Source organism: Salvelinus alpinus, chromosome 6 (genome assembly GCF_045679555.1).
Source record: "Salvelinus alpinus chromosome 6, SLU_Salpinus.1, whole genome shotgun sequence".
NCBI lineage: Eukaryota > Metazoa > Chordata > Actinopteri > Salmoniformes > Salmonidae > Salvelinus > Salvelinus alpinus.
In genome coordinates this window covers 44,705,521-44,730,870 of record NC_092091.1, presented here as the reverse complement: position 1 = coordinate 44,730,870, position 25,350 = coordinate 44,705,521, and the positions used below count along the sequence as shown (strand labels likewise).

The 25,350-nt window shown below is 44.3% G+C and overlaps 1 protein-coding gene across 1 annotated transcript in view; it reads right to left on the bottom strand.

The window, feature by feature from the left end:
• The window catches only part of LOC139578744 (phosphatidylinositol 3-kinase regulatory subunit gamma), a 306,191-nt gene that overhangs the window by 208,805 nt on the left and 72,036 nt on the right, over positions 1 to 25,350 (bottom strand). The window contains exons 3-4 of the mRNA XM_071406720.1: positions 11,346 to 11,438; positions 11,064 to 11,141 (exon numbers count right to left, since the gene is read on the bottom strand). Of these exons, the coding sequence (XP_071262821.1) occupies positions 11,064 to 11,141; positions 11,346 to 11,438 (171 nt within the window). The remainder of the gene's footprint in view (positions 1 to 11,063; positions 11,142 to 11,345; positions 11,439 to 25,350) is intronic.

The following is a 25,350-nucleotide window of genomic DNA, read 5'->3' as shown; positions in this document are numbered from 1 at the left end:
GCCCATTCTACTGCAGGTTGGGGTGAACCACTCAGAGACTCTTAGTTTTCTTTTGATCACTGTTCCTGAGAACCCCCTTGTCCTACGGTACCCCTGGCTAGTGCTACATAATCCAATATTATCCTACTAGACTGGGGTAAGGACTGCCAAACTAAATGTCTAAGACCCCCACCAAGAGCCTTGCCGTGTCCTCCTGCATCCATTGAAGATCAAGACTAATCTGCTCCTCCTCCCAAATACTTTGACCTTCGGGAGCCTTCAGTAAGAGGCAAGTCGCCACCCTTCCCCCCTATCGTCCATACGACTGTGCCATAGAACTCCTACCCGGCTTCACATCTCCCCGGGGCCGTCTGTACTCCCTCTTGACCCCTGAAGCAGAAGTCATGGACAATTACATCCAGTGGTCGCTGGAGCCAGGTTTCATTCACCCCTCTACATCCCCAACTGGTGCAGGCTTCTTCTTCGTGGCTAAGAAGGATGGAGGCCTGCGTCCTTGCATCGATTACAGAGGCTGAACCAGATTATGATCAAGAATTGTTACCCCCTGTCCCTGATGTCCGCTGCCTTCACCAAACTAGACCTCCGCAACGCTTACAATCTGGTGAGGATCAGGGAGGGAGATGAGTGGAAAACTGCCTTTAACAACCCTAGCGGTCACTATGAGTATTTAGTCATGCCCTTTGGATTATCGAACTCACCGGCAGTCTTTCAATCATTGGTCAATGACACTCCAAGGGATATGTTGATTCGGTTCGTCTTTGTTTACCTCAACGACATCCTGATTTTCTTTAAAATCCTTCTGGAACACATACTGCACGTCCGCCAAGTCCTGAGATGCCTCCTACAGAGTCAACTATATGTCAAGATAGAGAAGTGTGAGTTCCACGTATCCAAAGTTTCCTTCCTGGGTCACATTATTTCTACCGCAGGCATCCAAATGGACCCCATAAAGGTTGAGGTGGTCGCCGACTGGCCCCGTCCCACCTAACTCAAGCAGGTCCAGCGGTTCCTCAGGTTTGCCAATTTTTACAGGCATTTTATAAGCAACTTTGGTGCGGTGGCAGCGCCTCTCACGGTCCCAACAAGCAAGTCCCAGACCTGTTTTTGCTGGACTCCAGAGGCTGACAGGGCATTCATGGAGCTCAAGGGACGTTTCACCTCCGGACACATCCTCGTTCATCCTGATCCTACTCATCCCTTTGTGGTAGAGGTGGACGCCTCGGACACCGGAGCAGGAGCAGTCCTTCACAGCGGAACAAGGAGGACAAGAAACTGCACCCATCCGCCTTTCTCTTCAAGCGGTTCTCGCCAGCGGAATGCAACCGGGAGCTCTAGGCAAATAAGTAGGCCCTTGATGGATGGAGACACTGGTTGGAGGGGAAACCTCATCCTTTCGTGATCTGGACGGACTAAGAACTTGGTCTCCATTCAAGAAGCCAAGAGGTTGACCCCTCGCCAGGCTAGGTGGGCTCTGTTTTTTAACAGGTTCGATTTCACACTAGCCTATCGCCCAGGATCCAAGAATCAGAAAGCAGACGCTCTGTCCCGCCAACACGATGTCTCTAACGAGGAGAGGGACTCCGAGCCCACCATCCACAGCTCCCACAATGTGGCCCCTGTGATATGGTGTATTGAGACCAGGGTACGACAAGCCCAGACCCGAGAACCTGACCCTGGCGGGGGTCCCACTAACAGACTTTACGTTCCACGATCAGCTCGTTCCCGAGTACTACAACGGGGACATTCCTCTAAATGAACTGGGCATCCAGGGGTTAATCGGGCACTGGAGTTCTTGAGGCGGACATTCTAGTGGCCCAACATGATTGAAGATGTGAGATCCTTTGTTGCGGCCTGTTCCACCTGTGCCCAAAGCAAGTCCTCACGGCAGCGACTGGCTGGGTTGCTACAACCTCTGCCCAACAACCAGCCGGCCCTGGTCCCACCAAAGTCCGTAGACTTTATCCTAGGGTTACCTCCATCCCAAGGGCTTACCACTATCCTGGTGGTCGTTGATCGTTTCTCCAAGGCAGCCCATTTCAATGCCTTACCCAACTTGCCTTCAGCGAAGGAGACCGCTGATCTCATGATTATCCATGTATTTCGACTACACAGACTTCCCCAGGACATTGTCTCGGATCGTGGGCCCCAGTTCGTCGCACGATATTGGAAAGCCTTCTGCTCCCTGTTGGGGGCGTCAGTGAGTTTCTCCTCTAGATTCCACCCACAGTCGAATGGGAAAACGGAGCAGGCCAACCAGGAGCTGGAGAAGTTCCTCCTCTGCTTTGTCTCCACCCAGGCCAGCAACTGGAGCAAGTTCCTTGTCTGGGCGGAATATGCTCACAACACACTGCAGAACTCGTCCACTGGACTGTCGCGGTTCTAGTGTCAGTTCGGGTTCACCCCCCCCCACTTTTTCCTGAACAAGAGGCCGAAACGTTGGTGTCATCAGCCGAGGCGTTCATTTGACGATGCTGCCGCACCTGGATCAGGGCGCGATCCTCCTTGCTCGGCTCCTCTGCCCGACACCAACACCTGGCAAACCGGCACTGAAGGCCTCTTCGGCTCCTCCGACCGGGTCAACGGGTGTGGCTGTACACCCGTGAACTTCCCTTAAAGATGGGCTCACAGAAAATCACTCCACTCTACATAGGACCATTCAAGATCCTGAGTCGCATCAACCCGGTCACCTATCGCCTCCAGCTTCCCAGGTCTATGAGAGTCTCTCCATCCTGCCATGTCTCCCATCTCAAGCTGATAAGGACCAGTCCCTTCTCTCCCACCACATCTGCCACTCCGCCCCCTCGACTTGTTGATGGTCGCCCGGCCTACACTGTCCGGCGTCTGTTGGAAGCTCGTTGGGTCCGAGGCACCCTGCAGTACCTGGTGGACTGGGAGAGCTACGGCCCTGAGGAGCGGGTGTGGGTGCCTGCCTGGGACATCCTGGATCCAGGACTTGTTTGGGACCTCAACCACCTACGTTGTGGTCGCTCTGGTGGCTGGAGCCACTCCTAGAATGGGGGGCACTGTCATGGTTCCACCTTTCACCAGAGGGCGGCAGAGACCATCCTAGAGACATTAACGACACTCAGGTGTTTACACTTTACTCATTATGATTTCCCTGTTAAAAGAGGTGTGTTTTCTGATGTCCTTTGCAGAAGCTTGAATTGTTTACCGTGTGTGTTTGTTTCCTGAGTGAGTTTCGAGACTTAGTGTTGTGTACTGTGATTCTGCGGCTACTGTTTCTCAGTAAAGTATTATGTTTATCCTTAACCTCTGATTCCTCGTCTGGTCTCTTCTCTGCACCTGCGACCAACCTTACCACATGACAGTCAGACTGTTAAATAGCCATCACTAGCCGGCTACCACTCGGTTACTCAACCCTGCACCTTAGAGGCTGCTCCCCTATATACATAGACATGGAATCACTGGTCACTTTAATAATCAAATCAAATCAAATTGTAATTGTCACATGCGCCGAATACAACAGGTGTGTAGACCTTACAGTGAAATGCTTACTTACAAGCCCTTAATCAACAATTTAGTTTTAAGAAAAACAAGTGTTAACTTCTTTGGGGTAGGGGGCAGTATTTTCACGTCCGGATGAAAAGCATGCCCAGAGTACACGGCCTGCTACAATGCCATAAAAGCTAGAATGTGCAGATTTGGATAGAAAACACTCTGAAGTTTCTAAAACTGTTTGAATGATGTCTGTGGGTATAACGGAACTCATATGGCAGGCAAAAACCTGAGAATATATCCAACCAGGAAGTGGGAAATCTGAGGTTGATCGATTTTCAACTCAGCTCCTATTGAAGATACAGTGGGATATTGGTAATATTGCTCTTCCTAAGGCTTCCACTAGATGTCAACAGTCTTTAGAACCTTGTCTGATGCTTCTACTGTGAAGTGGGGCCGAATGAGAGGGGATTGAGTAAGGTCTACCATGACCTGAACATGCGCTGCCATGCGCGTTCATGTGAGAGCGAGCTCTGTTCCATCGCACTTCTGAAGACAAAGGAATTCTCCGGTTGGAACATTATTGAAGAATTATGTTAAAAACATCCTAAAGATTGATTCAATACTTCGTTTGTCATGTTTTTACGGAGTGTAATATAACTTTTCGTCCGTACTTTCCGGTGGACTTGCCTGCGCGTCGTGAGTTTGGAAAGTGTACTGAACGCTAGAACAACAAGGAGGAATTTGGACATAAATGATGGACATTATCGAACAAAACAAACATTTATTGTGGAACTGGGATTCCTGGGAGTGCATTCTGATTAAGATATAATTATAATGTTATTTCTGACTTCTGTTGACTGCACAATATGGCGGATATATTTGTGTCTTGATTGGGCTCTGAGCGCCGACTCAGATTTTTGCATGGTTTGCTTTTTCCGTAAAGCTTTTTTGAAATCTGACACAGCGGTTGCATTAAGGAGAAGTGCATCTAAAAATCCATGCATAACAGTTGTATCTTTTAGCAATGTTTATTATGAGTGTTCCTGTAAATTAATGTGTCTCTCTGCAAAATCAAAGGATGTTTTGGAACTTCTGAACGTAAGGCGCCAATGTAAACTCAGATTTTTGGATAGAAATATGAACTTTACCGAACAAAACATACATGTATTGTGTAACATGAAGTCCTATGAGTGTCATCTGATGAAGATTATCAAAGGTTAGTGATTAATTTTATCTATATTTCTGCTTTTTGTGACTCCTCTCTTTGGCTGGAAAAATGGCTGTGTTATTCTGTGAATAGGCACTCACCTAACATAATCGTTTGGTTTGCTTTCGTCGTAAAGCCTTTTTGAAATCGGACACTGTGGCTGGATTTACAACAAGTGTATCTTTAAAATGGTGTAAAATATATGTATGTTTGAGGAATTTTAATTATGGGATTTCTGTTGTTTTGAATTTGGCGCCCTGCAGTTTCACTGGCTGTTGAAGTGGGACGCTACCGTCTCACGTACCCGAGAGAGGTTAAGTAAAAACTGGATAAATAAAAGTAACAAGTAATTAAAAAGCAGCAGTAAAATAACAATAGTGAGACTATATACAGGGGGTACCGGTACAGAGTCAATGTGCACCGGTTAGTCGAGGTAATTGAGGTAGGTAGAGTTAAAGTGACTATGCATAGATAATAAACAGAGAGTAGCAGCAGCGTAAAAGGGGAGGAGGGGTGGGGCAATGCAAATAGTCTGGGTAGCCATTTGATTAGCTGTTCAGGAGTCTTATGGTTTGGGGGTAGAAATTGTTAAGAAGCCTTTTGGACCTAGGCTTGGCATTCCGGTACCGCTTGCCGTGCTGTAGCAGAGGGAAAAGTCTATGACTAGGGTGGCTGGAGTCTTTGTTATAGAGGTCCTGGATGGCAGAAAGCTTGGCCCCAGTGATGTACTGGGCCGTACGCACTACCGTCTGTAGTGCCTTGCGGTCGGAGGCCAAGCAGTTGCCATACCAGGCAGTGATGCAACCAGTCAGGATGCTCTCGATGGTGCAGCTGTATAACTTTTTGAGGATCTGAGGACCCATGCCAAATCTTTTCAGACTCCTGAAAGAGGGCTTTGTCGTGCCCTCTTCACGACTGTCTTGGTGTGTTGGACCATGATAGTTTGTTGGTGATGTGGACACCAAGGAACTTGAAGCTCCCAACCTGCTCCACTACAGCCCCGTCGATTAGAATGGGGGTGTGCTCGGGCCTCCTTTTTCTGTGGTCCACAATCATCTCCTTTGTCTTGATCACGTTGAAGGAGAGGTTGTTGTCTTGGCACCACACGGCCAGGTCTCTGACCTCCTCCCTAAAGGCTGATCAGGCCTACCACTGTTGTGTCATCGGAAAACTTAATGATGGTGTTGGAGTCGTGCCTGGCCGTGCAGTCATGAGTACAGGAGGGGACTGAGCACGCAACCCTGAGGGTCCCCAGTGTTGAGGATTCCATTATTATAATAATAATTCCATTATTTTACTTTTAGATTTGTGTGTATTGTTGTGAATTGTTAGATACTACTGCACTGTTGGAGCTAGGAACACAAGCATTTCGATACACCCACAATAACATCTGCTAAATATGTGTATGTGAGCAATAGAATTTGATTTGATTTTGATTTGATACCTTGTCCATGCCAAATTACTGAGAGGGTTGTGGGATAGCGTGAGAGTTTACGCCCTATGTAACAACTCCCTATTACATAACAACAGGACCCATGCACTGAAGAGAACGCCGCCTCAGCCAAAACACAGAGGAAAACTGTCTGCATGGAAACTGCCTTTCTCAGAACTACATTATCCTACCCCCATACTGTGTACCATTAACACTTCCTACATAACAAAGACCTTACCACACTGCACAAAGAGACATTCTCAGAGAGAGAGACAGAGAGATTTCTGTCTAGCTGTTTTTCTAATATTCTCTCTCTGTTTTATCTGTTCCATTAGTAATGTCTTCCTCCCACTCTTCCTCTCCCCACTAAGAGCATTGGACGTATGCCTTTACAGGTATGTATGTATAAGAGTCATGTGTCAACCCATTTCTATACATTAATTCCCTCTCCCATGTCTACTCCTGGTCACATATATGACCTGTTCATGTATGTTAGCTAGCCTTGCTCTTTCCATGCCTGTAATGTATGTGCATATGTGTGCATTTCTGCATGTACTGTACATTTGTGTTTAATTCTCTCATCCCTATTTCTGTCTTCCAATATGTATGTCTGTATCAACTATATTACTGGGAGTCAACTCTTCTTTGTCAATTTCTTTGATTACATGCATGTCTTTACCCTCCCATTGACCCCTTATTTCCCCCGGGATGAGGAGGCCAAGTGTGTGTGTGTTTGTTTGTGTGCACACCTATACCACTCTAAACAACAATCATAAATATAATTCAAAAGAGAAACATTACTTTTTGCAGTGAAGATTCATATAGGTTCACATGATGATAAATAATGAAACAGTTATAGTTCTGCAACCTTTATCGACCAGAGACAGGATTGGGAAGTAACTAATTACATGTAATCTGATTATTCAACAAAAAAAACTGTAGTCGGTTACGTTACCAGCAAAAATATTGTAATCAGATTACTTTTGAAAAATTGCGTTTCAAATGTGTTTGATTAACCCTTTTTGTCTTCTTCCAATGACCCTTAAAGGGAAAGTAATCCAAAAGTAATCAGATTATGTTACTGAGTTTAGGTAATCCAAAATGTACATTACTGATTACAATTGGACAGGTAACTAGTAACTGTAACATATTACATTTAAAAAGTAACCTGCCCAACCCCACATAGAAACTTAAATTATTCGTCTCAACCTTGATTCAGTATCATTTTGATTATGCCTGCTCTGCTTGGTATTGTGGGCCATCAAAAAGCTGAAAAGGGGAAATGCCAGTCATGTAAATAATGTTATCAGGTATATGCTGAATGTCCCCCCAAGGGGTACAGGAGTTCCAGGAGGTGGGCTTGTTACCTTTGGAGTCCAGAGTGGACCAACTTAAACTCAATCATATATTTGACCTCTTAAATGATCGTGCCCCAGGATATATGAAAAACAACATTGATATGGTCTGTAACCGTTACCAGAGCTCGTGTTATGTCTTGTAAAATCCAAAGAGTAAACAGTACAGCGAGGAGCAAGTTTTTCTATGAAGGCATTTGTCTATGGAATAGCCTCCCCTTAGAGATAAAGCAGAAAAAGCTTTAAAAAGCAGGCAAAGGTTTTCATTTGGACAAGTTTGTCTAAGTTAAACCACTCCACTGCCCCTTGTGTCCCCTACTGCTGGTCAGGTGTCAGTATTTGAATGATAGGTATTATGTGCAATGAATAGATCGTTTTTTAAGGTCGAAATGTGAAATGAAAACAGTTGATTTTTAAGGTTAGGGAAAAGTGCAAGGAATAGTGCCACTTTCTAGGATGTCAATATAAATCCATGCATTTATCATTGTTTGTAATTTCGTCTTGCCTTTTAATCATTATATGTGTTGTTGTTTTTACCATCGAGGACCACTTTGGAAACAAGTGTTTTAATTCATACATAAATGATATCCTCATTGCACATTTTGTTGTATATGTCTGTTACACAAATCAATTCAATTCAAAAGAGATAACCAAACCATTGAGATCTTATAATTCTATACCTTATGTCTTCTACATGTAGTTCTATGTCTGAAACTGCGTAGATGCTACAGTGGCTTGCGAAAGTATTCACCCCCTTGGCATTTTTCCTATTTTGTTGCCTTACAACCTGGAATTAAAATAGATTTTGGGGGGGTTTGTATCATTTGATTTACACAACATGCCTACCACTTTGAAGATGCAAAATATGTTTTATTGTGAAACAAACAAGAAATATGACCAAAAAAAACGGATAACTTGAGCGTGCATAACTATTCACCCCCCCCAAAGTCAATACGCCATCCATCATTCCCTCAATTCTGACCTGTTTCCCAGTCCCTGCTGATGAAAAACATCCCCACAGCATGATGCTGCCACCACCATGCTTCACTGTGGAGATGGTGTTGTCAGGGTGATGAGAGGTGTTGGGTTTGTGCCAGACATTGCTTTTTCCTTGATGGCCAAAAAGCTCAATTTTAGTCTCATCTGACCAGAGTACCTTCTTCCATATGTTTGGGGAGTCTTGCACATGCCTTTTGGCAAACACCAAACATGTGTTTCTTGAAGCAATGGCTTTTTTCTGGCCAATCTTCCGTAAAGCCCAGCTCTGTGGAGTGTACGGCTTAAAGTGATCCTATGGACAGATACTCCAATCTCCGCTGTGGAGCTTTGCAGCTCCTTCAGAGTCATCTTTGGTCTCTTTGTTGCCTCTCTGATTAATGCCCTCCTTGCCTGGTCCATGAGTTTTGGTGGGCGGCCCTCTCTTGGCAGGCTTGTTGTGGTGCCATATTCTTTCAATTTTTTTATTGGTGCTCTGTGGGATGTTCAAAGTTTCTGATATTGTTTTATAACCCAACTCTGATCTGTACTTCTTTGTCCCTGACCTGTTAGGAGAGCTCCTTGGTCTTCATGGTGCCGCTTGCTTAGTGTTGTTGCAGACTCTGGGGCCTTTCAGAACAAGGCTATATATACACAGATCATGTGACAGATCATGTGACACTTAGATTGCACACAGGTGAGCTTTATTTAACTCATAATGTGACTTCTGAAGGTAATTGGTTGCACCAGATCTTATTTAGGGGCGTCATAGCAAAGGGGTGAATACATATAAATGCACCACTTTCATTTATTTTATTTTTTTTAAACACGTTTTTTTTCCCATTTCACTTCACCAATTTGGACTATTTTGTGTATGTCCATTACATGAAATCCAAATAAAAATGTATTTAAATTACAGGTTGTAATGCAACAAAATAGGAAAAATGCCAACGGGGATGAATAATTTTGCAAGGCACTGTATGTGTTATATTGTGTATGAGATGCTGAGTGTGTTATATTGTCTATTATAAACCGGGTAGTTTGTGTACTGGATGCTGATTGTCTGAAAGTAGTGGTATACCAGACAATATACCACGGGTATGATGCAAAATTACGTGTTTACTGTTCTGATTTATGTTGGTAACCAGTTTATAATAGCAATAAGGCACCTTGGGTGTTTGTGTTATATGGCCAACATACCACTGCTAAGGGCTGTATCCAGGCCATATTATTAACCTTTACACGTACGAGTTACCATACCCGGTCTCAGGGATGGCTAACTATGGAAATCCCTTCGGTTTACTCAGTTAGGTAAATCGTCTTTAATTGTCTTTGCACCCTATGTATGGAACAACCTACAGCGTTCCCTACAACTGGGTGTTCTGGTGCCTCTCGGGGAGTTCAACATGTTGATTGGAGACCTCCATGCCTGAGGAATGTGACTGTTTTTCTTGAATATTTGTACTATACTGTATTTTATTTTACATTGTATTTTATTTTATTCTGTCAATTGTGTTAATCCAGGGTTCCATTGCAAAAGAGACCTTAGTCTCGATGTTGATCGACACGCTCTCACGGTCTCACTGCAGAATTAGACATTTCAAGTGAGTGTCCATCACCAGGATCGAACACGCAAGTCATGGGATTACACCCATCCGCCAACTCCGTCCACAATGCCCTTGCAAAACTCAACCCTACTTTATGGTAATAGCGCTCACTGTTTCCCCTAGGTATGGCTAGAAGTCATATAAGAACATATACCACACCCCCTCGGGCCTTATTGCTTAATTAGATGCGGTGAGTGGATAAGATGCTGTGTATACCATTGTGCCTCTACTGGTTCTGTCACCACTGTGTTTGTAATGCTGTGGGCTCGATGGGTCTCAGACAGAGTTATGTTCTGCCTGCGCACATATTACAGAGTCAGAGCACTCCCTTGTGGAGCCAGCCTGAACTTCAGCGCAAACTTCCCCAACTTTCTCTCTACTGGGATAGACGACCGATTCTGGCTATCAGCAGTAATCTACTGTGTGCCTTCTGTATGAGTCAGCACACCGGAGAGATGCTCTACTGAGAGATTATATTCAAGACTTATTGGGCCCAGTGCGTCCGTTACATACCTAGCAGGCCTAGCTGACACCTGTTGAGTTGGCATGCTGCAATTTCTGCATACAAATACTGCAACTGCACAACTCCTCAAATACTGCAACTGCACAACTCCTCAAATACTGCAACTGCACAACTCCTCAAATACTGCAACTGCAGAACTCCTCAAATACTGCAACTGCACAACTGCTCAAATACTGTAACTCCACAACTTGTGCCCTGACATGAGAAAAAACGATTTAGTTTGTAATTGCACAGATAGTATGAACCTGTGTTATGTAGGGTTAGGGTACATGTGTTATGTAGGGTTCTGCAGGGTTTATGTACCTGTGTTATGTAGGGGTTTGTAGGATTGATGTACATGTGCTGTGTAGGGTTATGTAAGGTTTATGTACCTGTGTTATGTACGTTATGTTATGTAGGGTTTATGTACATTTTACATTTACATTTGAGTCATCTAGCAGACGCTCTTATCCAGTAGTCAGTGCATACACCTGTGTTATGTAGTGTTATGCAGGGGTTTATGCACCTGTGTCAAGAGCCTGTCTCAATTCTGGGGGTCCGGTGGAGGCTGGGGGTGTCCGGTACAGTGGCTCACTCTCCAAGCCTAGACAAGAGAGGGGCAGAGGAATTAGTGAAAATAGTTACATTTCAATGCATCCACAACATACTTTAGGCCCACTACATAATAATTCTATATTCATAAAGATGCATTTGAAGAGATCAAACATGGAGTCATAATAATTCCTGAATTGTGCACAATATGAATTACCAACATGTATTTTTTTCTCGAAGTTGTGGAAGTTTTTACCTTGTTTCTCCAGAGCTTCTATCAGCCTGTGTAGCGCCACAGGAGCCTGCTCAGGCAGAGCACACACCTCTGGGGCCTCCCTTGGCCCCCCACCTAGAGAGAGAGACAGCAAGAGAGAGAGAGATGGGAGAGAGAGGGAGGGAGGGAGGGAGAGAGGGGGGAGAGAGAGATATAAAGAGGAAGAGAGGGAAAGGGAGGGAGCGAGAGAGAGAGCAAGAGAGAGAGATATGGGAGAGAGAGGGGGGAGAGAGACATATAAAGAGGAAGAGAGGGAAAGGGAGGGAGAGAGAGAGAACAATGATCAGAGACGCTACACACACAAGACATACGCACTGAATCAAGCGAAACACAAGAAGCCAAGCATATTCCCTGAGTGCTTCACTTTGCTGACCCACACACAACCACATCGTAGAACAGGAAAAATTGTGTGAGAGAGAGAGAGGAGAGAGAATAGAAAGAGTGAGATAGATTTGCATGAGCATGCTTAAATCTTTGACATGCACTGTCTCTGTGCATCTCCGTCTCATTTCAATTCCGCTCTCCTGCTCCGTGTGACAAACGCACTCTCCCCACTCACACATGCCACCTTCATCTTTTACCCTCATCCCACTGTGTGTGAGAGTGAGAGAGATTTTTTTTAACACATTTCACAACACATTAAGTGTGTGCCCTCAGGCCACTACTCTACTACAACATATCTACAACACAAAATCCATGCGTACATGTTTGTATAGTGCGTATGTTATCATGTCTGTGTGTGTGTGTCTCTTCACAGTCCCTGCTGTTCCATAATGTGTATTTTACTTGATGTGGAATAGAGGTCCATGGAGCCATGGCGCTATGTAGTACTGTGCCCCTCCCATAGTCTGTGCTGGACTTGGGGACTGTGACGAGACCTCTGGTGACATGTCTTGTAAGGTAAGCATAGGTGTCCGAGCTGTGTGCTAGTAGTTTAAACAGACAGCACGGTGCATTCAACATGTCAATACCTCTCACAAATACAAGTATTGATGAAGTCAATCTCTCCTCTACTTTCAGCCAGTAGAGATTGGCATGCATATTATTAATGTTAGCTCTCCATGTACATTTAAGGGCCAGCAGTGCTGCTCTGTTCTGGGCCAAGTGTAATTTTCCTAAGTCCCTCTTTGTGGCACCTGACCACACAACTGGACAGTAGTCCAGGTGCGACAAAATCAGGGCCTGTAGGACCTGCCTTGTTGATAGCGTTGTTAAGAAGGTAGAGCAGTGCTTTATTATGGACACACCTCTTCCCATTTTAGCTACTGTTGCATCAATATGTTTTGACCATTACAGTTTACAATCCTGGGTTACTCCAAGCAGTCTAGTCTTCTCAACTTGCTAAATTTTCACATTATTCATTAGAACATTTTGTTGAGGTTTAGGGTTTAGTGAATAATTTGTCCCAAATACAATGCTTTTAGTTATTTAAATATTTAGGATTAACTTATTTCTAGACACCCATTCTGAGACTGACGGCAGCTTTTTGTGAAGTGTAGCAGTGATTTCACTTGCTGTGGTAGCCGAGTCATCAGCATACATAGTCACACAGGTTTACTCAGAACCAGTGGCAGGTCATTAGTAAAGATTGAAAAATGTAAGGGCCCTAGACAGCTGCCCTGGGAAATGCCTGACTCTACCTGGATTTTGTTGGCTTCCATTAATGAACACACATGTGTTCTGTTTGACAGGTAACTGTCGATCCACAATATAGCAGGGGATGTAAAGCCATAACACAGCAGAAGATTATGATCGATAAAGTCAAAAACTGCACTGAAGTCTAACAAAACAGCTCCCACAATCTTTTTATTATACATTTCTGTCAGTCAATCATCAGTCATTTGTGCCGTACATGTTGAATGCCCTTCCCTATAACCTTGCTGAAAATCTGTTGTTAATTAGTTTACTGTGAAATAGCATTGTATCTGGTCAAACATAAATTTGTCAAAAATTTTACTAAGGGTTGGTAACAGGCTTATTCGTCCGCTGTTTGAGCCCGTAAAGGGTGCTTTGCTATTCTTGGGTAGCGGAATGACTTTTTCTTCCCTCCAGGCCTGAAGGCACACACTTTCCTGTGGGCAGTTTTGCTCGCAAAAGTGATTGCTGTCCTCGTTATGAAATGATCAAATTACATTGGTTGTCACTCATCTAATTACGCAGTTACATGCTTATTAGTTCGACGCTGAAGGAGAAGACGCATCAGTTGTCACAAAAGACAAGGTATTTTCGGAAGGTAGAAAGAAAGTAATATGAGCAATAAATGTTAGTGAACCGAGGATTCGTAGCGTTTGAATAGATTTTCTGAACGATACATGCTACATTTGACTCGGTTTGCGGTCCCGTGGAGTTTAAGTTCAAGGTTAAGTTCAAGCATCAGCCAATTAAAATCGTTGAGGTAGTTGCACGTGATCAAAGGCTATATGTTAGCTGTTCACATTACATAAGCTTGCACATATATCTCCATGCTAACCTCAGCAGGTGTAATCTAGAGGTGAAAGAAACGCACACCTATTTAGGCGAGGTGCTGGCTAGCGGGGTAGAACACTTTTAAAAAATCGCACACTCTAGGAGCTCAGATGCAAAAAATATTTATGTCCAACGTTTCGACAGACAAGCTGTCTTCATCAGGGTATAATGACAAACACTGCGAGATGACTCATTTATATAGTGTCAAAAGACACACACAGGTGTCTGTAATCATGGCCAGTTGTGGCCTGATATCATTGGTTAATTCTCATATAATAAAATAGCATACAAAAAAAACATAAATGGATAGCGTACGATCATAGATACAATTTGGCTGCATAAGCCTACAAACATTTACAATAGCAAAATCACAATCACAAGAATGGCTTCAGATCAAAGTCTACGTTGAGACCGAAGGGAGCAAGGGTCTTTAAATTAAAGATCCAGGCAGCCTCTCGTTTAAAAAAATGTATTGTCGAGGTCACCCCTTCTCCTAGGGAGGGTGACATGTTCGATGCCAATATAACGTAGAGATGAAATCGAGTGGTTTTCTTCCCCCCAAAAACTCAGCAGGTGGCCATGATTATTTCCTGTAACAAATTCCATATCAGCAAATTCAAATCGTTGACGTAGTTGGACGTGTTCCAACACTTGTTCATGGAAGCGTCTTTAACATAAGTCAAACAGCACTTTCTGATAATCAAAGCAACTACATCACGTGTATTTGACTGACTGGTCATATTGCTCTCTGTGTAGAGTGCCTAGCTCCACGTATTTGTCGCGGATTGTGGCAAAGGGGTCGAATCTCATATGAGATTATATGTATTGTGGTAGTGTGGTAGTGTGTTGAAAAGGGACATAGCCTAAAGCTAACAGCTTGAAAATGAAGATTAAGAATGCATTTACTGTAAAAAGGAACTACCTAGTTTTTCAGCCTTGCAGACAAACACACTGCTATGGCCTAATAATCATATTGCATAGGCTACAGTTGAAGTCAGAAGTTTACATACACCTTAGCCAAATACATTTCAACTCAGTTTTTCACAATTCCTGACATTTAATAATAGTAAAAATTCCCTGTTTTAGGGGGTGCTGTTCCGCATTAGCATATTTTGGTCTCCAAATTAAACTGCCTCGTGCTAAATTCTTGATCGTACAATATGCATATTATTGTTATTATTGGATAGAAAACACTTTCTAGTTTCTATAGCCGTTGGAATTTTGTCTCTGAGTGGTACAGAACTATATCTACAGCACTTTTCATGACAGGGGTCAGATTTCAGAAATTTTTACCCCTGATCTGGAGTCTGTTTTTAAGGTGACAGTGAATGCTATGAAGAAACCGACACTGCCTACGTCTTCCTCTGGGTGTCTGTACGTCATCACATTTTGAATGGAATCGATTGCACAATCACAGCCACTATAAAAGAACAAAACGTAGAGGTACCTCCCTTTCTCGTCGCGCGCCTGAAGCGTGAAGGACATCGGACTTGCCTCATTCCAAATCGTTGTCTAACCAGCAATATTTCTCTGGTCATGTTTTTACTCGTTATAGTTGTTAAAAACATCATAATGTAGTTCATTTGAACCGTTTTATAGCAATTTATATCCGTTTAGTGCGATTCTGAGGAATTTATTTGTCGTGCACTTTCTAGCTTTGGGAACGTTTCGGGGTCTCGGTCGTTGTTAGTGGACATTTCGAAGGACAGAGGACATCTATCGACCAAAAGAAGATTACAACATAGAAAGGATACATTGCCCAAGAATCTGATGGAAGAACAGCTCAAAGTAAGCAATATTTAATATGATAAATCGTTGTTCTGTCGAAATATTTTAAACGCATATTTCGCCATTTTGTTTGTTATCGCGTCACTTGGCGAACCCTGTATTGAAAAGTAAGGATAATTTAAAAAATGTAAGTCAGCGGTTGCATTAAGAACTAATTTGTCTTTCGATTCCTGTCAACCCTGTATTTTTTAGTCAAGTATATGATTAGCTTTCAATTAAACTAGATCACTCTGAAAGATGACGTCAGACATTTTGAGGCTTGATTTCCTAGTATTTTCATTGTGTAACCACGGTTTTGTATGGCTAAATATGCACCTTTTCGAACAAACTGTATATGTATGTTGTAAAATGATGTTACAGGAGTGTCATCGGAAGAATTCTGAGAAGGTTAGTGAAAAAATTAATATATTTTGGCGGTGATTACGTTATAGCGCTCTTTGGCTGGAATCGATGCTCTGGTAACGTTTTCACATGTGGTATGCTAACTTATCGATTTATTGTGTTTTCGCTGTAAAACGCTTAGAAAATCTGAAATATTGTCTGGAATCACAAGATCTGGGTCTTTCCATTGCTATGCTTTGTCTATTCTTATGAAATGTTTTATTAAGAGTAAATTGGTCATACACGTTGCTCTCTATAGTAATTCTAGTCGTCTTGTGATGGTCGGTGCAATTGTAAACTGTGATTTCTACCTGAAATATGCACTTTTTTCTAACAAAACCTATCCTATACCATAAATATGTTATCAGACTGTCATCTGATGAGGTTTTTTATAGGTTATTGGCTATCAATATCTTAGTTTAGCCGAATTGGTGATAGCTACTGGTGGAGAGAAAAAATGGTGGACAAAGAAATTGTGTATTTTGCTAACGTGTTTAGCTAATAGATTTACATATTTTGTCTTCCCTGTAAAACATTTTAAAAATCTGAAATGGTGGCTTTATTCACAAGATCTGTATCTTTCATCTGGTGTCTTGGACTTGTGATTTAATGATATTTAGATGCTACTATCTACTTGAAGCTATGCTAGCTATGCTAATCAGTGTGTGGGGGGATGGGGGGTGATCCCGGACCCGGGGTAGAGGCTCGTTAGAGGTTAAGATCACCACTTTATTTAAAAAATGTGAAATGTCAGAATAATAGTAGAGAGAATTATTTATTTCAGCTTTAATTTCTTTCATCATATTCCCAGTGGGTCAGAAGTTTACATACACTCAATTAGTATTTGGTAGCATTGCCTTTAAATTGTTTAACTTGGGTCAAACCTTTCGGGTAGCCTTCCACAAGCTTCTGCCCACAAATTTTCTATAGGATTGAGGTCAGGGCTTTGTGATGGCCACTCCAATACCTTGACTTTGTTGTTCTTAAGCCATTTTGTCAGAAGTTTGGAAGTATGCTTGGGGTCATTGTCCATTTGGAAGACCCATTTGTGACCAAGCTTTAACTTCCTGACTGATGTCTTGAGATGTTGCTTCAATATATCCACATAATTTCCCCTCCCCATGATGCCATCTATTTTGTGAAGTGCACCAGTCCCTCCTGCAGCAATGCACCCCCACAACATTATGCTGCCACCCCCGTGCTTCATGGTTGGGATGGTGTTCTTCGGCTTACAAGCCTCCCCCTTTTTCCTCCAAACATAACGATGGCCATTATGGCCAAACAGTTCTATTTTTGTTACATCTGACCAGTGGACATTTCTCCAAAAAGTACGATCTTTGTCCCCATGTGCAGTTGCAAACCGTAGTCTGGCTTTTTTATGGGGGTTTTGGAGCAGTGGCCTCTTCCTTGCTGAGCGGCCTTTCAGGTTATGTCGATATAGGACTCGTTTTAAATGTGGATATAGATACTTTTGTACCTGTTTCCTCCAGAATCTTCACACGGTCCTTTGCTGTTGTTCTGGGATTGATTTGCACTTTTCGCACTACAGTACGTTCATCTCTAGGAGACAGAACGCGTCTCCTTCCTGAGCGGTATGACGGCTGCGTGGTCCCATGGTGTTTATACTTGCGCACTATTGTTTGTACATATGAACGTGGTACCTTCAGGCGTTTGGAAATTGCTCCCAAGGATGAACCAGACTTGTGGAGGTCTACAATTTTTTTCTTAGATCTTGGCTGATTTCTTTAGATTTTTCCATGATGTCAAGCAAAGAGACACTGAGTTTGAAGGTAGGCCTTGAAATACCTCCACAGGTACACCTCCAATTGACTCAAATTATGTCAATTAGCCTATCAGAAGCTTCTAAAGCCATGAAATCATTTTCTGGAATTTTCCAAGCTGTTTAAAGACACAGTCAACCTAAGTGTATGTTAACTTCCGACTTCAACTGTATATTACATGGACCTGTACACCTAAATGTAGTCCTACATTTTGATAATCATCTACTTTGTCACATATGCGTTATTTGACTCAAGGACAAGCATTACAAAGTGTAATACAGTAGGACTTCCTCTTGAATTTGCAGACGTGTTGCTGTGCGTTTTGTTGCCAACCTTACTTTGCTAGCTGACAACTTTACGTTTTTTTCTTTTAACTTTTTAATTACCGTTTATATTTTTAGTTTTTCCATCACAACTTTTTTCCCTCATTCAACTTTTTTACTCCGGACGCTTTATCTGGACATAAAGCACTAAATAAACTTCAGTTAGTGCTAAATACGGCTGCTAGAATCCTGACTAGAACCAAGAAATTTGATCATATTACTCCAGTGCTAGCTTCCCTACACTGGCTTCCTGTTAAGGCAAGGGCTGATTTCAAGGTTTTACTGTTAACCTATAAAGCGTTACATGGGCTTGCTCCTACCTATCTTTCCGAGTTGGTCCTGCCGTACATACCTACACGTACGCTACGGTCACAAGACGCAGGCCTCCTAATTGTCCCTAGAATTTCTAAGCAAACAGCTGGAGGCAGGGCTTTCTCCTATAGATCTCAATTTTTATGGAATGGTCTGCCTACCCATGTGAGAGACGCAGACTCGGTCTCAACCTTTAAGTCTTTACTGAAGACTTATCTCTTCAGTAGGTCATATGATTGAGTGTAGTCTGGCCCAGGAGTGTGAAGGTGAACGGAAAGGCTCTGGAGCAACGAACCGCCCTTGCTGTCTCTGCCTGGCCGGTTCCCCTCCACTGGGATTCTCTACCTCTAACCCTATTACAGGGGCTGAGTCACTGGCTTACTGGTGCTCTTTCATGCCGTCCCTAGGAGGGGTGCGTCACTTGAGTGGGTTGAGTTACTGACGTGATCTTCCTGTCTGGGTTGGCGCCCCCCCTTGGTTTGTGCTGTGGTGGAGATCTTTGTGGGCTATACTCGGCCTTGTCTCAGGATTGTAAGTTGGTGGTTGAAGATATCCCTCTAGTGGTGCGGGGGCTGTGCTTTGGCAAAGTAGGTGGGGTTATATCCTTCCTGTTTGGCCCTGTCCGGGGGTATCATCGGATTGGGCCACAGTGTCTCCTGACCCCTCCTGTCTCAGCCTCCAGTATTTATGCTGCAGTAGTTTGTGTCGGGGGGCTAGGGCCAGTTGGTTATATCTGGAGTACTTCTCCTGTCTTATCCAGTGTCCTGTGTGAATTTAAGTATGCTCTCTCTAATTCTCTCTCTCTCGGAGGACCTGAGCCCTAGGACCATACGTCAGGACTACTGGGCATGATGACTCCTTGCTGTCCCCAGTCCACCTGGCCTTGCTGCTGTTCCAGTTTCAACTGTTCTGCCTGCAGTTATGGAACCCCTACCTGTCCCAGACCTGCTGTTTTCAACTCTTAATGATCGGCTATGAAAAGCCAACTGACATTTATTCCTGATTATTATTTGACCATGCTTGTCATTTATGAACATTTTGAACATCTTGGCCATGTTCTGTTATAATCTCCACCCGGCACAGCCAGAAGAGGACTGGCCACCCCTCATAGCCTGGTTCCTCTCTAGGTTTCTTCCTAGGTTTTGGCCTTTCTAGGGAGTTTTTCCTAGCCACCGTGCTTCTACACCTGCATTGCTTGCTGTTTGGGGTTTTAGGCTGGGTTTCTGTACAGCACTTCGAGATATTAGCTGATGTACGAAGGGCTATATAAAATAAACTTGATTGATTGATTGACCTATTTTAAGAAATGCCATTGATTTTGTAGAAAAAAAAGTAGTTACATCTTTGATAGGCTGATGGGCAATATGGTGCAGGAAATAATCACGTCAACCTGCTGGGGTTAGCATAGGGCTACATGCGCAAGCTTATGTAATGGGAACAGCTAACATTACGTTTTTGATCAAGTTTCAAGTTTTACTGTCACATGTCCAAGTACAGTGAAATGACTTTCTTGCAAACTCTAACCCCAACAATGCAATAATCAATAACAATGCAATATTGAAAATAACAAGGTAGAACAAAAACACACTATCACATGCAACTACGTCGGCAATTTTAATTGGCTGATACTTAAACTTTTTCTAATGATCGCAAGTATGGCCCCAACGGGTCTACATACCCAGTACCCACAACTAGCAGTTAAAGGGTTAAACAATATCTAAGATTCATATAGAAGAAGCCGAGTAGAACTGAGAGCAGCTGTGAAATTCCCACTTTTGGGAATCAATTAGGAGACGAAAGAAAGAAGCATCCCAGTTATGGATTAGCATATCCATGTTGACTAATGTTTGACTGGTATTGTACATACTGTACACACAGCTGTGAGAGCAGGTTACCTATACTGCCTTCTACATACCATACACACAGCTGGGAGAGCAGGTTACCTATACTGCCTTCTACATACCATACACACAGCTGTGAGAGCAGGTTACCTATACTGCCTTCTACATACCATACACACAGCTGGGAGAGCAGGTTACCTATACTGCCTTCTACATACCATATACACAGCTGTGAGAGCAGGTTACCTATACTGCCTTCTACATACCATACACACAGCTGTGAGAGCAGGTTACCTATACTGCCTTCTACATACCATACACACAGCTGGGAGAGAAGGTTACCTATACTGCCTTCTACATACCATACACACAGCTGGGAGAGCAGGTTACCTATACTGCCTTCTACATAGCATACACACAGCTGGGAGAGCAGGTTACCTATACTGCCTTCTACATACCATACACACAGCTGGGAGAGCAGGTTACCTATACTGCCTTCTACATACCATACACACAGCTGGGAGAGCAGGTTACCTATACTGCCTTCTACATACCATACACACAGCTGGGAGAGCAGGTTACCTATACTGCCTTCTACATACCATACACACAGCTGGGAGAGCAGGTTACCTATACTGCCTTCTACATACCATACACACAGCTGGGAGAGCAGGTTACCTATACTGCCTCCTACATCCCATACACACAGCTGGGAGATCAGGTTACCTATACCGGGGGTGTATACTATGTGTGGAGGTGCATTGTATATCAATAAATACATATCTGATGGTGGCTGATATTCATAGTGTGAGGTATGATACAATGGAAGATGTATACACTGAATATACTACACATTAAGAACACCTGCTCTTTCCATGACAAAGACTGACCAGGTGAATCTAGGTGAAAGCTATGATCCCTTATTGATGTCACTTGTTAATTCCACTTCAATCAGTGTAGATGAAGTGGAGAAGACAGGTTAAAGAAGGATTTTTAAGCCTTGAGATAATAATGACATGGATTGTGTGCCATTCAGACAAAATATTTAAATGCCTTTGAGCGGGGTATGGTAGTAAATGCCAGGCGCACTGGTTTGGGTCAAGAACTGCAACGCTGCTGGGTTTTTCACACTTTTCCCTGTGTATCAAGAATGGTCCACCACCCAACGAACATCCAGCCAACATGACACAACTGTGGGAAGCATTGGAGTCAACATGGGCCAGCACCCCTGTGGAATGCTTTCGACACCTCGTAGAGTCCACGCCCAGACGAATTCAGGCTGTTCTGAGGGCAAAAGGGGGTGCAACTCAATATTAGGACGGTGTTCCTAATGTTTGGTCTACACAGGGTATGTGCTTCAATCTAGGTTGTATATATATGTTTTATACATGTGGATCACTGTGCATGTTAACCTATCTATTTCCCTCAACCACAGTATCTCTAAGTGGAGAGTAGTGCTGCTGGTGATAAACAGCATTGTCTCTAGCAGCAGCCCTTGCATGGCCTGCTATGACCTGATGGTCACACTAGGGGGCATGTGACAGCCAGTCTGACTGGACACTGCACCATTAGTACTGTACTGTATGAGCTCTCAGTTTGATGTCATTAAAACACATGACTTTAATAATAACCTGAGGAAAGTATGAATACATAATATAATGATCTAGTAATACCAGGCAATCAGAATCGAGCAGTGTTGTAAATATTTATCATGTTAATTAAATGACTTGTAGTGTGTGTGCTCTGTGTGAGGGAGATTGTAGAGGTATGCAATATAAGATGGGTTCACAAAGCACACATGTACACACATACACACATTCAAGCATGCATGCACCCACGCATGCACGCACCCACGCAGGCACGTGCATGCACACACACACACGCACACACAAGCATGCACACATGTACACATTGGCGGTCTGAGGGTAGGCTAGTGTCAGATGAGGTGAGAGAGGGTAGAGAAAAAGTGAGGAAGAGAAGAGGAAAAGAGGAAGGGGTCGTTTTCCTCATTTCAGTCTTTAGACCTGTAACAGGATGCAACCCCCAACCACCACCACCCCTATCCTCATCCACCATCCCCCGTATCAACCCCAACCACCACTACCCCTATCCTCATCCACCATCCCCCCTGTCACCCCCAACCACCACCACCCCTATCCTCATCCACCATCCCCCGTATCAACCCCAACCACCACTACCCCTATCCTCATCCACCATCCCCCCTGTCACCCCCAACCACCACCACCCCTATCCTCATCCACCATCCCCCGTATCAACCCCAACCACCACTACCCCTATCCTCATCCACCATCCCCTGTATCAACCCCAACCACCACCACCCCTATCCTCATCCACCATCCCCCTGTCACCCCCAACCACCACCACACCTATCCTCATCCACCATCCCCCCTGTCACTCCCAACCACCACCACCCCTATCCTCATCCACCATCCCCTGTATCAACCCCAACCACCACCACCCCTATCCTCATCCACCATCTCCCTGTCACCCCAAACCACCACCACCCCTATCCTCATCCACCATCCCCCTGTCACCCCCAACCACCACCACCCCTATCCTCATCCAACATCCCCCGTATCAACCCCAACCACCACTACCCCTATCCTCATCCACCATCCCCCGTATCACCCCCAACCACCACCACCCCTATCCTCATCCACCATCCCCCGTATCAACCCCAACCACCACCACACCTATCCTCATCCACCATCCCCCCTGTCACCCCCAACCACCACCACCCCTATCCTCATCCACCATGTCACTCCCAACCACCACCACCCCTATCCTCAACCACCATCCCCCCTGTCACTCCCAACCACCACCACCCCTATCCTCATCCACCATCCCCCCTGTCACTCCCAACCACCACCACTCCTATCCTCATCCAACATCCCCCGTATCAACCCCAACCACCACTACCCCTATCCTCATCCACCATCCCCCGTATCACCCCCAACCACCACCACCCCATCCTCATCCACCATCCCCCGTATCAACCCCAACCACCACTACCCCTATCCTCATCCACCATCCCCCGTATCAACCCCAACCACCACCACACCTATCCTCATCCACCATCCCCCGTATCAACCCCAACTACCCCTATCCTCATCCACTAACCCCCGTATCAATCCCAACCACCACCACACCTATCCTCCCTTCCATTCCCCCCACCCCCCTAATGGTTTCACACTGGCCCCTTCTTCTTTACCGGACAGACAGACAGAAACCCCCGTCACTCTTATCCTCACTGAGCCTAGACAGAGATCCAGGTACAGGTGTATCATGGCGGACAGATGTTATGTCACTCTAATGACAGCTAACAACAGCATTATGAAGCCTTTATGTCGGCCCTATGTAGTGAAGCCTTTAACTGTAGCGTAGTGTATGTGGTAACCAGCCTCCGTACGCAGACAGACAGACAGACAGACAGACAGACAGACAGACAGACAGACAGACAGACAGACAGACAGACAGACAGACAGACAGGCAGATGGACAGACGTACAGGCGGAGTGGAGCACACCATCTATTATTCACCATGGCTAAAATAAGACAAACGACAGAACAGTTTGTTCCCAGTTAACTTAGAACACTCATTAACGGCTAGAATTACTCTCTGTACCAACTCCCAACTACCCCATCTCTTCTCTTCTCTCGGCGTACCAGACAGACCGTACAGCATTACCCACTGCACAGTCCGTCAGTCACTGTCAATCTGCACAAATGGCCGTGGTGGGTTTAACTCATGCTTTTGGCAGGGTAATGGGCACACATGCTACAATGATGATGTCCAAAGGTGCTACTGCTAGTGGTAATGACTGTGTACTGACACATTGTCAGGGAAGGTTTCAATGTCTTTGTATGTGTGCTTATCAAGTAATACTGTGGGGGAACTGAAAAAGAGTAAAAGTTATTGGCTACTGTACTTTTACTCTGAATGCATATTCTGTTAGTCTGCGTACCTGTCTGTTTAGCTAACATTTCACTCCTTGTACTCTGTGTCATTGACTAATTATTTACAATTTATCATAGCGTTGCTTACCCGGAACATCTCTCTCATCCCTCTCTTTCCTCTCCTGCTACCCGTCCTGATCTTTCTCTCCCTCTACTTGTCACACTGGTCCTCCGTGTCAATAAGTGCTCTTTATCCAGAGAACCTGTCTATACCCTGGTTTCTGACTGATGAGAGGCCCAGTCAGAGACAGCTTCCTCAGCCCCTGAGCCATTTCCCTGGGCAGACATCCAGCCAGGTCCCCCCCCCCCCCCCGCTTCCTCTTCCTCCCCATCTCTCCATCTACCTCCCTCCACTCTATGTCTTTCCATCTCAACCCCATTCATCAACTCTGATAGATAGGCCCACCCCCCTTCCGTCCACCTTCAAAATGGAATCACATTCACAAACAACCTGGCATTTACCTCAACAGGGACTCCATGCTGGTTCCACACTCCCACTTACACACACACACACACACACACACACTAGCAAACACTCTCTAGCGCACTTCCCCTAACCTGGAAAGTAAACATTGCATTGAATCATTTATTAAAGGGAGTTGAACTGGCTGATTTAGCCTCCGTTTTAATCCTCCTCATTAGGAAATGCAACTGAGAATGAGATTTGGGTCTTGGAGGCGTGCTTTGATGTGGGAGTCTCTTGTGTGTTTGTTCGCACGTGGGAAGCGTTTGTATTTCCACTCTGCCAAAACAATACACAGTTACAGTCACTCACCCTTTTAGATAACTTGAAACAGTCTGACCAGGTCTTGTGTCTGGAAGTAGCCTAGGCTAGCTAGTAAGCTAATTAGCTTCAGCCCCCGGTGTGTGACAGTGGCAAAGCCTATCTGTGGGGCTAGATAGGGACAGACAATAAATTACACAATGTAAATGGGGCAATATTTACATGTGGAAAGCCTTTTAGTTTAGTTTTCTCATGAAATGCTTTCAATATTTGTGTATGAATTTCTACAATTTATAGTTGGTTTGAGGTTTTTAAGTCATTGAAATTTGGAGCTATTGAGCTATTGACTCCTGGAGGAAAAAAACAACATATTACAATAATCAATACAGACCCA